This window comes from Humulus lupulus, chromosome 8 (genome assembly GCF_963169125.1).
Source record: "Humulus lupulus chromosome 8, drHumLupu1.1, whole genome shotgun sequence".
NCBI lineage: Eukaryota > Viridiplantae > Streptophyta > Magnoliopsida > Rosales > Cannabaceae > Humulus > Humulus lupulus.
In genome coordinates, this window is record NC_084800.1 from 5,606,701 (window position 1) to 5,621,175 (window position 14,475).

Consider the following 14,475-nt stretch of genomic DNA (forward strand, 5'->3'; position numbering starts at 1 on the left):
GGCCACCACTACCCAATAATTACAATTTTTTTTTAGGAATAACTTTTCTACTAGTCATATCATCATTTTCTACTCCAATTCATAAATATATTTTTTTAATATATTTAATTTTTAAAATTTACCATCTTTGAGGAAAAGATATTGAAGTATATAATTAATCAAATAAGAAATTTATTGTATATGCAAATAAAACTAAAGCAAATAGTACAACTAAAATACTATTAAAGTTACTATTGTATATGATTTTTTAATATTTCAATAAGAAGAAGTAAATAATATTTTTACAAAAAAATATATAATTATTTTTATTTTTTAATTAATTATACACGTGGCACTGATGTAGCAGTGTCAAATCAGCAATCTGTTAGCCACATCACCCAGAAACTTACGGAAGTCCCATATTCAGTAACGGTGCATAGTTAGGGGGAATTTTTAACAACGTGAAAAATTCGAAAAACACGAATTGCAAGTGGTAATAGTTCAAGGGAAAAGATCATATTTACTCTTTTTTTTTTTCAATATCTTTGATAAAAAAAATATATTATAGAAAGCTAATTATGTTTAGGTTCAGGGGTCGTTTGGTATGAGGAGTTTACAGTTTTCATATTACTGGGAAAGTTGAAGAGGGTAATCTGATAGTCTGGAAACTTACATCATTGTGTTTGGTTGTGCACTGTAATCTTATTTATGATTTCTGCGAATATCACTTTCTGTGTTTGGTTGTGCATAAGAATCTGTTAAGTTTTCATATTTTCATAAAATTAATATAATAATATATTTCATCAAAATAATTTATAAACAATTTTACTCATGAAATATTTTTTAATAGAATTAAAAAAATACATTTATTGAATACTAGAATCAAGTATAATTTTTAAAATTACAAAAATACTATTATTTTACTTTTAATAATATTTCATTTGTTATTTTAAACTAAAATAATAATATAAAGGCTTTACAAATCAATTTCTTTAAATAAATAAATATTATTTATCATTTTATAGTTTGATACGTGTATATTTGTTTTATATTATAAGCTTCAAAAATAAAATAAGTCATTAACTAAAAAATTATTGGTTTAAAATTGTTTTTAAAATAATAATAATAATTTTGAAGTGTTTCACATTCCTGGGTATCTGAAAACCACTTGTCAGATGGGTTTCACTTGAACCTAGAATCAGGAAAAGTTAAAGTCCCTGGAGTACAGATTCCCAAGTTAGAACAACTCAAACCCAGTACCAAACATGGAAAAGTGTTCAGATTCTCATTCCCGTGTCTAGATTCCTGCATACCAAACGACCCCTCAGAGTTTATTAATAATATCCCAAATTTCAAATAAAAATTATTTGATAAATATTTTAAGGTCATTCATATTCTTTTATTTTCTTGAAGCTCAATCAAATTGAAAATATTAAGGAAAAAAAAAGAATTTAATTAACTTTATTATAACAACTATTGCATTGGAAAAAAAAATCAATTTGAGGATGTTTAACATTAGTAATCAAATATCATTAACCTAAAAAGAATTTTATTTTTAACAATGAAAATTTCATTGAAACTAAAAAAAGTGCAATACATCCAATAAAAGTGATGGAAAAACTTCCATACATACAAATTTATCATCTACCTTGAGTGTATGAGCAACATTATTTACTTAACGAAGTATATAAATTAGGGATGCCTCAAGAAAATTGAATAATAAACTTGTTATATCCTCTAAAATAAATAACTCATTACAATACAATGATTTGTTAAAGAACACAGAGATTAAAGTCAAACACCAAATCTCTATAAAATGTAGAAGTAATTTAAGCAAAAAAGATCAATCCAAAAGTCTCCATGAAAGCTATTGCTTTTGCTTGGATGACAGGAAACTCCCTACAAGAACAACATAACCTAAAAAGAATTTTAACAACTCTTGAATCTCAAAATATCAATCATACAATTAAAAATAAGTATGCATGTATTTTGTTTAATATATAATTGCTCAAAATACTAATCAACGAGGATAAAATTCGCTTATTGATGCTTCATTGATAGAATATGGATGCTCAGCGCTTCTAGACTCATCAAACTTTAGTCCCATTGATTTCATATCTGCGTCTGATCTATTGTAAAAAGCAGGTTGTTTTGGTACTGCTAGAGAAACTGAGTCACTATTAAACACAAGAGCCAATGTCTTCATAGTTGGTCGGTCTTCTGGATCTTCTTGAACGCATAACAACCCAATGTTGATGCATCTGACAACTTCGTTCTCTAAATAAGAATCTTTCAGTGTTGGGTCCAATAATTTTAAAGGATTTCCATCCTTCCAAAGTTTCCAAGCCTGTAATTGTACACATAAGACACACATATATGGTTAATTCATCAGTAATTCATCTTAATGGAAGCCTTTTCACATCAAGTTGTTAATAATCCATTCATACTCACATAGCTCAAGAGGTCTTCAGCATAATCTGATTGATAGAAATTACTGTTCTTTTTGCCACAGATAATTTCTAGGATTAAGACACCGAAACTATACACATCAGATTTGAGGGAGAATTGTCCATGCATTGCATACTCCGGAGGCATATAACCACTACCAACAATATGACCCAATAAGACAATTTAGTCATAAAGAAATAATAATATTACAATATTGTATGTATCTTGTTGGTATAGTTAATTATAACAAATTTATATGCTATAATCCTATTTTTCATGTTTGAGACATAAATTTTGTATATAAGAGAATATTAAGTTGAATAACTTACTATGTACCAACAATTCTGTTTGTATTTTCTCGAGTTTGATCAACGTCAAACATTCTTGCCATTCCAAAGTCAGAAATCTTTGAGTTCATATCAGCATCTAATAAAATATTACTAGCTTTGAGATCACGATGTATAATTCTGCGTTGAGAATCCTCATGAAGATATAAAATGCCTCGAGCAATCCCCCCTATAATCTTATAACGTATCGCCCATGTTAACTCTCCTTGTCTTTCAGTATCTGCACATTACCTAGAAAATGTTTAAGCACCTAGCAAGATAAACAACATTACAAAAATACATTATACATAATAAGATAGGACATACCAAATAGAAAATAGTCAAGGCTTTTGTTGGGAACAAATTCATAGACAAGCAATTTTTCTTCTCTTTCCAAGCAGAATCCCAATAACCTCACAAGATTTCTGTGTTGAAGCTTAGCTAATACTACAACTTCATTTTTAAATTCTTGTGTACCTTGTCCAGAATCTTTTGATAGCCTCTTCACAGCTATTTCTTGTCCATTAGGAAGTGTACCCTGAGAATGAATTAAAACAGTTGTTTTGAGTAACTAATGAATTAAAATATTACAACAGCATATAACAATAAGTAAAAAATATATTTCAAATTCTACCTTGTAAACCTCACCAAATCCCCCTTCCCCTAACTTATAATCAGCTGAGAATTTGTTTGTGGCAGCTTCAATTGTAGCCAAGTCAAATTGCAAGGACTCAGGGGTTGTAATATCGTCACCCCCTTTAGCTACACAACCAACGAATAAAAAATGTTCTAATTGAATAAAACATGACAAACAAAAATAATTTTCTTGCTTAGCTATATTTATATTTATATATATTTTTCTTTTTGTCTTTTTTCCCTTTTCTTAAGTGAAAACAAATGAAGAAAAACATTCAATATAATGTATTGAATACATCTTGATTGAATCATTACCCATCATGTATTTCTTTTTTGTTCTCTTGGTTAGGAAAAAGAATCCCAATATGAATAGGAGTAGAGCGACAGCAATTGGGACGACAATGGCAACGATTGTTCGGGCTGAGATTTTTCGTTTTCCTGGGAAAACACTAATACTTTATTAGCAGTTATAAATTCATATTCTTTTAGAAACACAGCCATTTGATTTCGTTTAAATTCATAATATAACCTCCTTATGTTTCAATAACGTTTATTTGATACCATATAATTTAAAATTATATATATTTAGTACCCTATATACTCAAATTTGAACAATAAAATTATATGGTATCAAATATGTACGATTTCAAATTATGAGTTTTTGATTAAATATTATTGAAAGTATATAGTATACTAAGTATAAGCATGTATTTTGATAAAATATAAGATAACAAATGAGTATTTATCAGTAAAACAATACCAAAAAAAATCCAATTTTAGATGTATTTTCTCAAAAATAAAAAAAATATAAATTGGTGAGCATTGTTTTAGGTAAAAGAGTCGTATGAGAAAACAAACAACCAGACAACGATTGATAACAGTTATCTAGAGGAAAATGATCTTGCCACTACTTGCCACATACCACAGCATCACACAAAATGAGACGTACAAAAATGATTGGAAATAAGAAAAGCCGGAACATAAAACCTGATTATTAGTACGTCGCTCATATTTGTTTGCTATAATTGAGCTTGGACCTAACTTTATGAGAAGAAATTTTGAATCTTGAAATTTAAGTAAATAAAGACATTTAAATGAAAAATCGTTTTTTTGGAGGGGGTTCTAATTTTTTAGAGTTCTTACTCATTTGATCGTGGAAAGCATTTTATTATTTTTTATTTTTAGAATGGTGGAGATGATATAATTGAATTAATTTCAAATATTTTACTTAAATTTTCATTTTCTTATTCTACAACACAATCAATTATCATTAATCTCTGGTCTAACAAATTAACATGACAATCCAAGATGGTAGGCAACTTTTCTTTTTTCTTTTTCACAAAGAACAGCAAGTATTCTTTTTATCAGACTCGATCAAGAAGCATTTTTCCAAAGATAAATTAGCACCACCACAGTTATATCTTAAAACTAAAATAAAATCAGTTACAACTTTTAAATGAGACCAGTAATAAACCAAAATACTAATACCTGTAGATCTCGGTGTGAAAATTGGAGGCGGCGGCGGTAGCACTGGGGCGGCTGCCGGTGGCGGAGTTGATGCAATTTGATTGTAAAAGGGATAGACCTCGTACCTAAAATTACAACTAGGAAACAGAACTCTTCCCCCAATCTTTCCAGAGCAGCATTCGGGAAGTAGTCCGATGGCCTCATTGAGACATGTACTGCAACTGGAGGCGTTCAGGTCCGGTGTACACTGCACAAGGGTGTACAACCTTTGGAACCCGTCGACTCTGTCTTCTTTCGTCGCGAATTTCTTATCACCTGGCATGCCTTTTGCAGCCACAGCTGCCGCCCCCCTGGTGGCCGTGTTGGTCAGCAAGTTGAACTGGTTGGGGTTAGTGGCGTTGTCTAAGTTCCAAAGATAGACTCCAGGGCGAAAGGATACGGTGCCGAAGAATGACTGGTTGGAGTAGCGCAATTGGCACTCGTCGTACCATATCATGGTCTCTTTCTCAACAGGGCACCTCTTGACGACGTCGTTGACGGCGAAAGTCACGCAGTCTCGGCATACAGTGGCGTTGACGTCTCCACGGCAGAGAAAGCTGCCGTAGACGGGGGAGGAGGAGCCTTCACCGAAGGTGGTGTTATGGAATTCGCTGGAGACATTGGATGAAAGGAAGGAGAGGAGGTTCCTCAGATTAATTTGGTAGATGCTGTTAGGGGCGTAAGTGGTGGTGTTTGGGCAGGTGTGATAGCGGTAAGTAGGGATAATAGCTCCAACGCTAAGCCCGATAGAGACGAATAGTAACGAGAAAAGAAACAATAGGGCATCCGGAATTTTTATGGATTTCAGCATGATATTTTCGTTTAGCCTTGTCAGCTTTGATAAGCTCACAAAAATTGAGTGGTTATTTTTATAAGAGCTTTCTTTCTTATGAATTATGACGTGATCATGAATATGTTGGTAAGTAATGAGAAGGATGGGGTGTTACCTAAGCTACAATGCAAGAATTGTAGAAGTGATCGGAGGACGACAATTAATAGTAGTGTTTCCCAGGCAGAGGGAACTAGTGCGTGGTAGGAGAAGAATGAATAATTAATATATGAAAACTGGGTCAAGTCAACACTGACTTTGTTGAGTCTTATTTGGGCAAAAAAATTGATAGTGAATCATGAACGTGTCACGTAAGTCGTTACAGTTATGAAAGTCCAAAAAAAATGAAGTATGAATGGTTGAAAATAAAAGTAAATGTGAGAAGATGATGAAGTCTGAACCGGATTTGTGAAGTTTGTTTATTCAAAACAGGGTGCGAAGGTGATGTATGAGGGAAAAGTAATCGTATTTTGAACGATATGGACATGACTGATACAAAATAGTATCATATTCATGTATACTGAATTGCCCTTATTATTATAAATTCTTTACTGAGATGAATCTTCCAATTGCACGAAGTTGTAATTCTTTATTTTGTATTTTTACGAGTGAAAGTATAATTATTTTTAACTCGTGTGTACATAAATTGTTGTTCTATGTATTAGTATAAGTTTATGTTCCCATTTGTTTCCCTTGGAATTTTGTGGAATTTTTTAATAGGAAGATGTGTTAAGTGTGTGTGACGATGGAAGGTCTGACATGGGATAAGAATATTTTTTCATAAGGATATATAATAGACAATCATCAGAATTGAGTTTGGGCCCTAAGAGGCACCCCATTTTGTGCGCATGAGTGAGGACTCACACACCTAACAACCACGCGTCGCAGTTGCCATCCTACCGAGCTGAGCTAGCAGGCAATGTGGTGTTATACTTTATTTTTTTGTTGAAAATTTATTTAATAAAATAAATATTTTTATTAATTAATTTTAAAACGTTTTATTAAAAACAATAAACGTGATCCGTTTTTAACTATATATGACAACGACTCCTCCCACGAATTAATCAACGTTTCTTACCGTTTTATTTTTGATCGATTTCTCTTCATAAGTTGCATCAGAATTACGGAGACGATAATTTTTGTGTAAAAGAAAAACTCAAATTTTCGAAGAGCAATTTTTGATGGTGTACATGAGCGGTTCCTTTCGGTGTAGAAGTGTTTTGTATTTTCTTGACCATTTCAATTGGCATTGTTTCTTGGGGTCATATCACACGAGGAGACATGTTAGAATATGCATATTTCATTGGAAACTTCTTTGGAAAAATTGATGACCAATGCACTTCTTTGTATTTTCTGTACTTGCATAGTTATGATAATCCTTATTTTTTAATATGATAATGTATTTTTTTTTGGCAATATCATAATGTATATTAATATTGTAATTATAGCATATATTCTACAAATTTGTGAGAAATGTCAATTATTTATAACGTAAAAATCAAGCTTCAAACAATTTATTTCACACATGTACAATATAAAAACATGTACATGTAGGCAAGCAATATCAGATTGGAGAAAAATAAACAAATAAACTAACAAAACCCACGTACCATATATATGCTCTTTCAAACATTAATTAGCACAATCATTAGTTCTACATCCCATTTTAGCGGGAAATTGTGCAACATAAGTTTCTATTAAGATCATTACAATGGTCCTATATATGCAAGTGCAACCATGACGAGAGTTTAATTATACAAAGTATAGACAGATAGGCCGGCCTAAAGAGTTAGGCAACCAACATAAAATTTAATATTTTTGTAATAATTATATTTTTCTAAATTTGATGCCCCAAAAGACGGATAATTTGGAAAATAATTGAGAGTTGTGTCAAACTTGTACTATCGAGGGTAGACTTCAGTGATCATGGATCCGTCATTAACCGACCATTGTGTTGAATTGGGCGTAGATTGATTAGATTGGTGCTCACCAGGAGTTGTCGTGCTCGACTGTGTTCTATTATTACGATGAAAAAGGGCTGCTGGTTGTTGAGGTGGTGGAAGTATAGCAGAGTAGCTGTTGAGCATGAGAACTATTGTTGCCATGGTGGGTCTATGAACAGGATTTTCTTGAACACATAACAATCCCATGTGAATGCATCTAATCACTTCATTTTTTGAGAAGGAATTTCTTAAAGTTGGATCCAACAATTCCAAGAAAGCTCCTTCCTTCCAAAGCTCCCAAGCCTGCATAGAGTTTTACACAACAATTTCATAATGTTACAATGCCTATAAATCGCTTTTTTCTTCTCTCTGTTTCTAAAGTCATTAAATCGTAGATTTTATCAATTATACATATGTGATTAAGCTAATGTCACACTCACATAGCTCAAGAGGTCTCCACTACCGTGTGATTGATAGATAAAATTGTTCCTCTTGCCACTGAGAATCTCTAGAACCAACACACCAAAGCTGAACACATCCGACTTAAAAGAAAATTGTCCATGCATAGCATACTCTGGAGACATATAACCACTACAAAATTACAAGATTAATATTTATATCTCACATTGAAAATTGATGCATAATATTTGAGTTTTAAAGCAATGCTAATAAATAAACTCTATTTAAGTACTTACTAAGTTCCAATAATACGATTGGTACTTCCATGTGTTTGGTCCACAACAAAAGCTTTTGCCAAACCGAAATCTGAAATCTTAGGATTCATATGATCATCTAATAAAACATTGCCAGCTTTTAGATCACGGTGTATAATTTTTAGTCTAGAATCTTCATGTAGATAAAGAATTCCTCTAGCAATCCCTGTTATAATCTTGTAGCGCCTTGTCCAATCTAACATGTTTCTCTTTTCCTTATCTGTAACATACCTTTGAATCCATTAGACAGGAAATTTAAGAGTCTGAATTAATCGATTCAACACTGAAATGTCATATCCAACCTTAGGAGAACAATCAGTAAATTGTGCTCTGCTTTGCTTTAATATGTTAGTATCAAGATTAGAAATCATGTACAGCTCTCCTAGCTAGCAGAAACTTAAAAAATAAATAAAGAATAATCTCAGACCAAGTATTAGTGACCGGCCATACCGAATAGAAAGAAATCAAGGCTTTTATTGGGCACATATTCGTATATCAGAATTTTCTCTTGTCCTTCTACGCAGAATCCTAATAACCTTACTAGATTCCTGTGTTGAAGCTTGGTCATCAATAGGGCCTCATTCTTAAATTGTTCATCTGCTTCTTTCCCCAGATTTCCAATTAGTCTTTTCACGGCAATTTTTTGTTCATCACGGAGGGTACCCTGAAAACAAAAACTGGTTGGATAAGAACTACAAATATGGCTTGTAAATTATATAACCAGAAGGAAATTTCATCTTATGGTATTTCTACCTTGTAAACTTCACCAAATCCACCTCTTCCTATCTTGTTTTCATCCGAGAAGTTGTTAGTGGCAGTCTTAATCTCCTCCAAAGAAAATTGAAATGTCTCTCCCCTTGAAATTTCATCCCGGACTACAGCCACCAGACATGAAAATATAAAAACTCTAGCTGTTACACTTTCCTTTAAAAAAAACTGAATGAAACACTCCTCAAACAATGATGAAAATAAAAACAAAGCACTCAAAATAATAGAATATTGCTATATCCCGAAATACACAATCAAAGGAATTATTTTTACCACTGTCTTGCCGAACAGAGAGGTATTTCTTGATCTTTACTTTCCTACGGAGGTAGCAGAAGCCAATCAAGAAGACCACTACAGCCACACCAATTGGCACAACAATAGCAATAATTGTAATTATCGAACCTCCTCCTTTTTCTTTCACTGCTGCGCAAAATATAAGCTTAAGAGATTCCTCAGTATTTCTTTTAGTTTTCAAGAAACAAAATAATTTAAAAATGATTACCTGAAGGTGGAACCGGAGTTGAACTTGAAGGGGTAGTAGTATTGTAGTTGTAGAAAGGGTAGAGCTCGAATCGGGTGATGCAGCTGGGCAAGTAAATGGAACCACCTCGTTTGCCCCCACAGCACTGTGGTAAGAAACCGATGGCGCTACGCAAGCACGTGTTGCAGAACGACGCCGACGTGTCTGATGAGCACTGCGCCAAGCCGTACAAAGTCTGCGAACTCGTGAAGTTCTCTTCGTCCGTCGCGAACTTCTTACCCGACCCGGAATTCGCGGTTTGGTCCACCAGTTTGTTCATAACATCCGCTAACAAATCGTTGAATTCCTCCGCTTCCGTCACACTCTGCGTATTAGACAACAACAACGCCGGTACCATGCCCGGCGATATGGAAGAGCCGTCCTGGTACCGTATCCAGCACTCGTCGAACCAGATTGTGGCTCCCTTTTCTAATGGGCACCGCTTAAATGCCTCTGTGGAAGCGTTTCTAACGCATTCTCTACATAAGGAAGCATTTACGTCTCCGCGGCATTGAAAGAGGCCGGCAGAGGCGTCGGGAGTGCCGCTGGCGACGGTGGTTTGGTAGAAGCCACCATCTTTGGTGGCGTTGGTGGTGAGATAGGAGAGAAGGAGATTGAGGTTGGAGAGGTAGGTACTGTTTTGGGTTAAAGTACCAGTCGTAGAATTTGAGCATGTGTGAGCGCGGTAAGTTGTTGTCGACTCTCCGATTTGGAAAAGAGAACTCGAATAGAGGGCATGTGCCAAGATCAGACAAAAAACCTTGGGAGAGAATATTTTCATCACTTTTTTATTTGTTCTAAAAAAGAAAGAAAGTACTAAAAATTGCTCAAAATGTGTTGATCTAATTTCGTTTCTGACCGGAGCCGGAGAGAAACAGTTGGTAATTGAACTTTGAACTTTATTACAGCTGAGTCATCCAATGGCCCAAGTCATAAAGGAAGTTTTGATAGTTTTGTCCCATTCCCTCAGGCTGCAGATGAAAATAACACATTATTTTTTGCTCAAAAAATAAAAATTTAATATTTGACTAAAACAATGATGACTTGAATAATAATAGTCTTTTTTCAGTACCTTGAATAAAATCTCAGTTTTATTATTAAGTAATTTTACAAGTAGCGTTGTGCTTTGTGGTGCATGTCTTTCCTAAGTTTCTGGACCACTACCTCGAGAGACGGTTACACTAATGTCCTAATCTTATCATATAGTATATGGATAATTTATTTGAAGCATTGAAATTTCAAATTCGAAGAATGTACGACATGCGCGTATATGTAGATAAGAGTATTGGTAAAGGGTCCCACATGGGCGTGATTAACCGGTGGTGTCTAATATTAGGTGATATATCCTTATTGTTCCAATTTAATATTGGTTCATATATTTTAATTTAATAAAATTATCAAGTATTACTAATTAACCACGTGGTACTGTGTTATGTAGTGTTTGGTACCTTACTCTCTAAATAAATGTAAATTACGTTCTCAATGTGTTGCCTTTTTAATGGCTTAGGAAGAATCTTTAGCTGTATCCAATAATAGTTAGATTTTTTTTCAATGTAAGATTTAAATTTTATGCTAAATTCAACATAAAGAAAATTAGTTAATGATATATTTGGTCCAATATTTATGATTATGATCTAAATGACAAAATGTAAATTAACACAAAAAATTCAATAATTTATTTAATATTTATTGACAACATACCAAAATTATTTTTTTATAATTTTTTATTATCCAAATTATGTACTCCAAAAAAATTGTCATAAAATAAATAAATAAAAAATGATATATGGTTGGTCATGCACCAAAAAATTATGTACTAAGATATTTCTATGATCTTGTAAATGCACCAAATTTGGCAGAAGTTATCAAAAATAGAATACGTTATATTTTATATTTATTTTTTTGCCTAAGAAAAACTAGATATAATATTTAATCATCTAATATATATTAACTTGTCAATTCTGTAGTGGCATGACAAAAAGGAATACAATGTCAATGACGATCTACTCCCACTACAAATTAATTGGTTAGCTAGATTAATGTCATTTATTTATGAAATTTAATGTTTTATATATGTAATTTGCTAACTTGACTTATGTGTTAAATGATATTATTGTAAAATATTATATTTTATTTAGTAATGAAATTTGAATTTATATACATGTTATTTTGTATTAGTTATGAAATGTATATATAATAATTTATCAAATCAGGTTATAATATTGAAAATAATTATATATCATCGAAATTGAATTTTTTTTTTATTAAAAATGTAACGACCCTAAGGTAGGGTACGTTCGCCACATACTCGTAATTCTAGAGTTTACGAGTATGTTAGGCACTTGACCAAAAGAATTAAATAAAATGATACAAAGAAATACAGAAAAATTTAAAACTTTTATATAAACTTATTAGTAGAAATTATTACACGTATGAATACTTTAAATTTAAGGCAGCCATATGAAAACTCTAAACCATTATTGCATTGCTGCTGAGTCCGTGCTCCACAAGTTGCTCAACAGCTAAAGCTACACCTGGAAAAATGTTGGAAAATAACATAATGAGCTAACGCTGAGTAAGCAAATCTCATGCATACACATACACATGAATGTCGTGAGTTTGTAGTGCACACATACTAATATGCTGACTTATATACTTATGCATTTCATTTATTGCTCATGCACTTTCAAACTTTACTTTTATGCTCTTTCTTTTAGTTTCACATTTTTATGGGCTCAATATCACTTGTGCACACTGTTTGATTCGGCCAATGCCTGCAGGGCTTGTTACACATATCATATAGAATCCCATGGGTTCTCCTCCAGCTAGCCATCATCACAGCTAGGCTTATCATAACACTCATTTCATCGTTGCCATAGCTGCTATATTTATTACACATATGGAGGAGACAGACGGAAACATGGCAAACATATCTGAATGGTCAACTCTGACCTAGCCCACACTAGTGGGCAGCCACTATAAGTCTTATAGACTTCCGTCTTCTTTACTGAACTTACTTGATTGCTTCATCAAAACAGTGGCACCCTTTTTAAACATCTTATTATCACTTTGCTTAAGCCTTGTGTCATTAAAATGTTCACTTCACATAAGACATTTCAAGGCATTTCACAATTTTCCTCATATTTATATGCATGGTCTTTTATCACATAATAATGTATCACATAACTATACATGCCATGCATACATGCTGATGCTGAAATGCCAATGTTCATGTTCATGATTCATGTTTGATGGTATTCAATCAAGGCATTGTATCACATCTCATATAACTCAAAACATCTTTAGTCATAATACATGAAGCTTTGGGTTAGTGGCGTTGTTATACCTTAACGTAGAGCTATGGCTCAGGTCTAAGGTTTCCAGCCTAAAAACTTAAACGCTTCATATATCATAACATATAACAAATCATGAACATAAAGTAATCCACATATCCATCAACATAAGAACACATACTTGCACATAATTCATATCATTCTTAACCAAGTAAGACATCTTTCACATATCACAGAATTCATCAATTACATATCACACAACACCCTTATGGTGTTCATATAACCATTCTTCACATACTTATCATATGCATCATCATCATACCATACTTAACTCATCAGATGTACACAATCAATGTAGTCATGCATCTTACACTTAAGCACAAAAGGTGAGATTTACTTACCTTAGGTCCTTAGCTTATTTTAAAATTGCTCAGCAAGAGTCAATCAATCAAATCCATACAAAACCTATTCAAGGCACATCATTTATTAAATTCTATCAAATCCGTAAATATACACTATTGATAGTGTATATTAACAATATCATAAACTATATGAATGATAATAATAATTATTATCAACGTAATACAAATAACTCTTCATATAAAACATTGCTCATTTAATAATGTACTATCATGATAATAATAATAATATAACAACAACAACAATAATAATTATCATCTATAAATAAACTTATTTCAATAATAATAACAAAATACCTCAATAACAATACATATATGAATGTATATATATTCAAATAGTCATTTTATAAAAGAAATCATATTTTTAACATAAAATTGTAATAATCAATATAATGATAATAATATAAATATAAATATTTATATTATTATTAATTAGTCATACTATCAATTCCAGTGATATAATAATTATACTTTCTCCAAAATTCACTGGTCTTACAAATATCAATAACTGTTAGAAACTAATATTTGATATTATTTTAATATTCAAATATTAATATACAATAATAATGGTTAAATAATAGGTTTACTATAAATCACACTTTTCATATATATATATATGAATGTATTCTTGATTTACTTAACAAAATAATAACAATAATAATTAAATTACTTAATCATAATAATTTCCATATTAATATAAAATCAATTAAATATGTATTTTTATACTTTATTTAATATCTAATATTTTCTAGAAAATTGGACAGCACAACGGCTATAAAGTGGACAATTCCAAAATCAAAACCTGTATCAAAAATACATATAATCCTAGATAGCCAGTATAATTACCGAAAAATATTCCATATATCAATAATATATAATTGTTGACGCCGTTTTTCGTCAAACAGTGAAAGAAGAGCACATAAACAATAACTGATAATGGCCAATTGAAATAAGACAATACAAACACACGATTTTTACGTGGTTCAGCAGTTAAACTGTTGACGCCGTTTTTCGTCAAACAATGAAAGAAGAGTACATAAACAATAACTGATAATGGCCAATTGAAATAAGACAATACAAACACACGATTTTTAC

The 14,475-nt window shown here is 32.1% G+C and overlaps 2 protein-coding genes across 4 annotated transcripts in view; both read right to left on the bottom strand.

Moving 5' to 3' along the window:
- Window positions 1-1,678: 1,678 nt before the first annotated feature.
- The window catches only part of LOC133794309 (cysteine-rich receptor-like protein kinase 10), a 28,367-nt gene continuing 15,570 nt past the window's right edge, over window positions 1,679-14,475 (bottom strand). Inside the window, exons 1-7 of one of the 2 annotated variants that reach the window (XM_062231513.1) lie at window positions 4,878-6,125; window positions 3,705-3,827; window positions 3,388-3,515; window positions 3,081-3,291; window positions 2,757-2,994; window positions 2,431-2,581; window positions 1,679-2,326 (exon numbers count right to left, since the gene is read on the bottom strand). In XM_062231513.1, coding sequence (XP_062087497.1) covers window positions 2,000-2,326; window positions 2,431-2,581; window positions 2,757-2,994; window positions 3,081-3,291; window positions 3,388-3,515; window positions 3,705-3,827; window positions 4,878-5,706 — 2,007 coding nt within the window. In that variant the 5' untranslated portion in view covers window positions 5,707-6,125 and the 3' untranslated portion in view covers window positions 1,679-1,999. Of the gene's footprint in view, window positions 2,327-2,430; window positions 2,582-2,756; window positions 2,995-3,080; window positions 3,292-3,387; window positions 3,516-3,704; window positions 3,828-4,877; window positions 6,126-14,475 lie in introns of those variants that run through there. The other variant, XM_062231511.1, reaches the window with a different exon arrangement.
- On the bottom strand, window positions 7,318-10,608 carry LOC133794307 (cysteine-rich receptor-like protein kinase 44). 2 transcript variants are annotated; one of them, XM_062231509.1, is made up of 7 exons: window positions 9,651-10,608; window positions 9,422-9,571; window positions 9,134-9,255; window positions 8,831-9,044; window positions 8,363-8,600; window positions 8,108-8,258; window positions 7,318-7,970 (listed from the first exon to the last, which is right to left on the bottom strand). In XM_062231509.1, the coding sequence occupies exons 1-7, from the start codon at window positions 10,447-10,449 to the stop codon at window positions 7,626-7,628; spliced, it is 2,019 nt and encodes a 672-aa protein (XP_062087493.1). In that variant the 5' UTR covers window positions 10,450-10,608; the 3' UTR covers window positions 7,318-7,625. The 2 variants fall into 2 exon arrangements, with proteins under 2 accessions (XP_062087493.1, XP_062087494.1); XM_062231510.1 differs by having other exon boundaries at window positions 9,422-9,568; window positions 9,651-10,607.

What these genes read in the sequence shown, in the direction of transcription:
- LOC133794307 (XM_062231509.1), bottom strand. Translation starts at nt 10,449, where the DNA reads ATGAAAATATTCTCTCCCAAGGTTTTTTGTCTGATCTTGGCACATGCC. An exon ending in CTCTGTTCGGCAAGACAGTG is followed by an intron (nt 9,256 to 9,421) that starts GTAAAAATAATT and finishes TGGTGGCTGTAG; the next exon opens with TCCGGGATGAAATTTCAAGG. An exon ending in AATCGTATTATTGGAACTTA is followed by an intron (nt 8,259 to 8,362) that starts GTAAGTACTTAA and finishes GTAATTTTGTAG; the next exon opens with TGGTTATATGTCTCCAGAGT.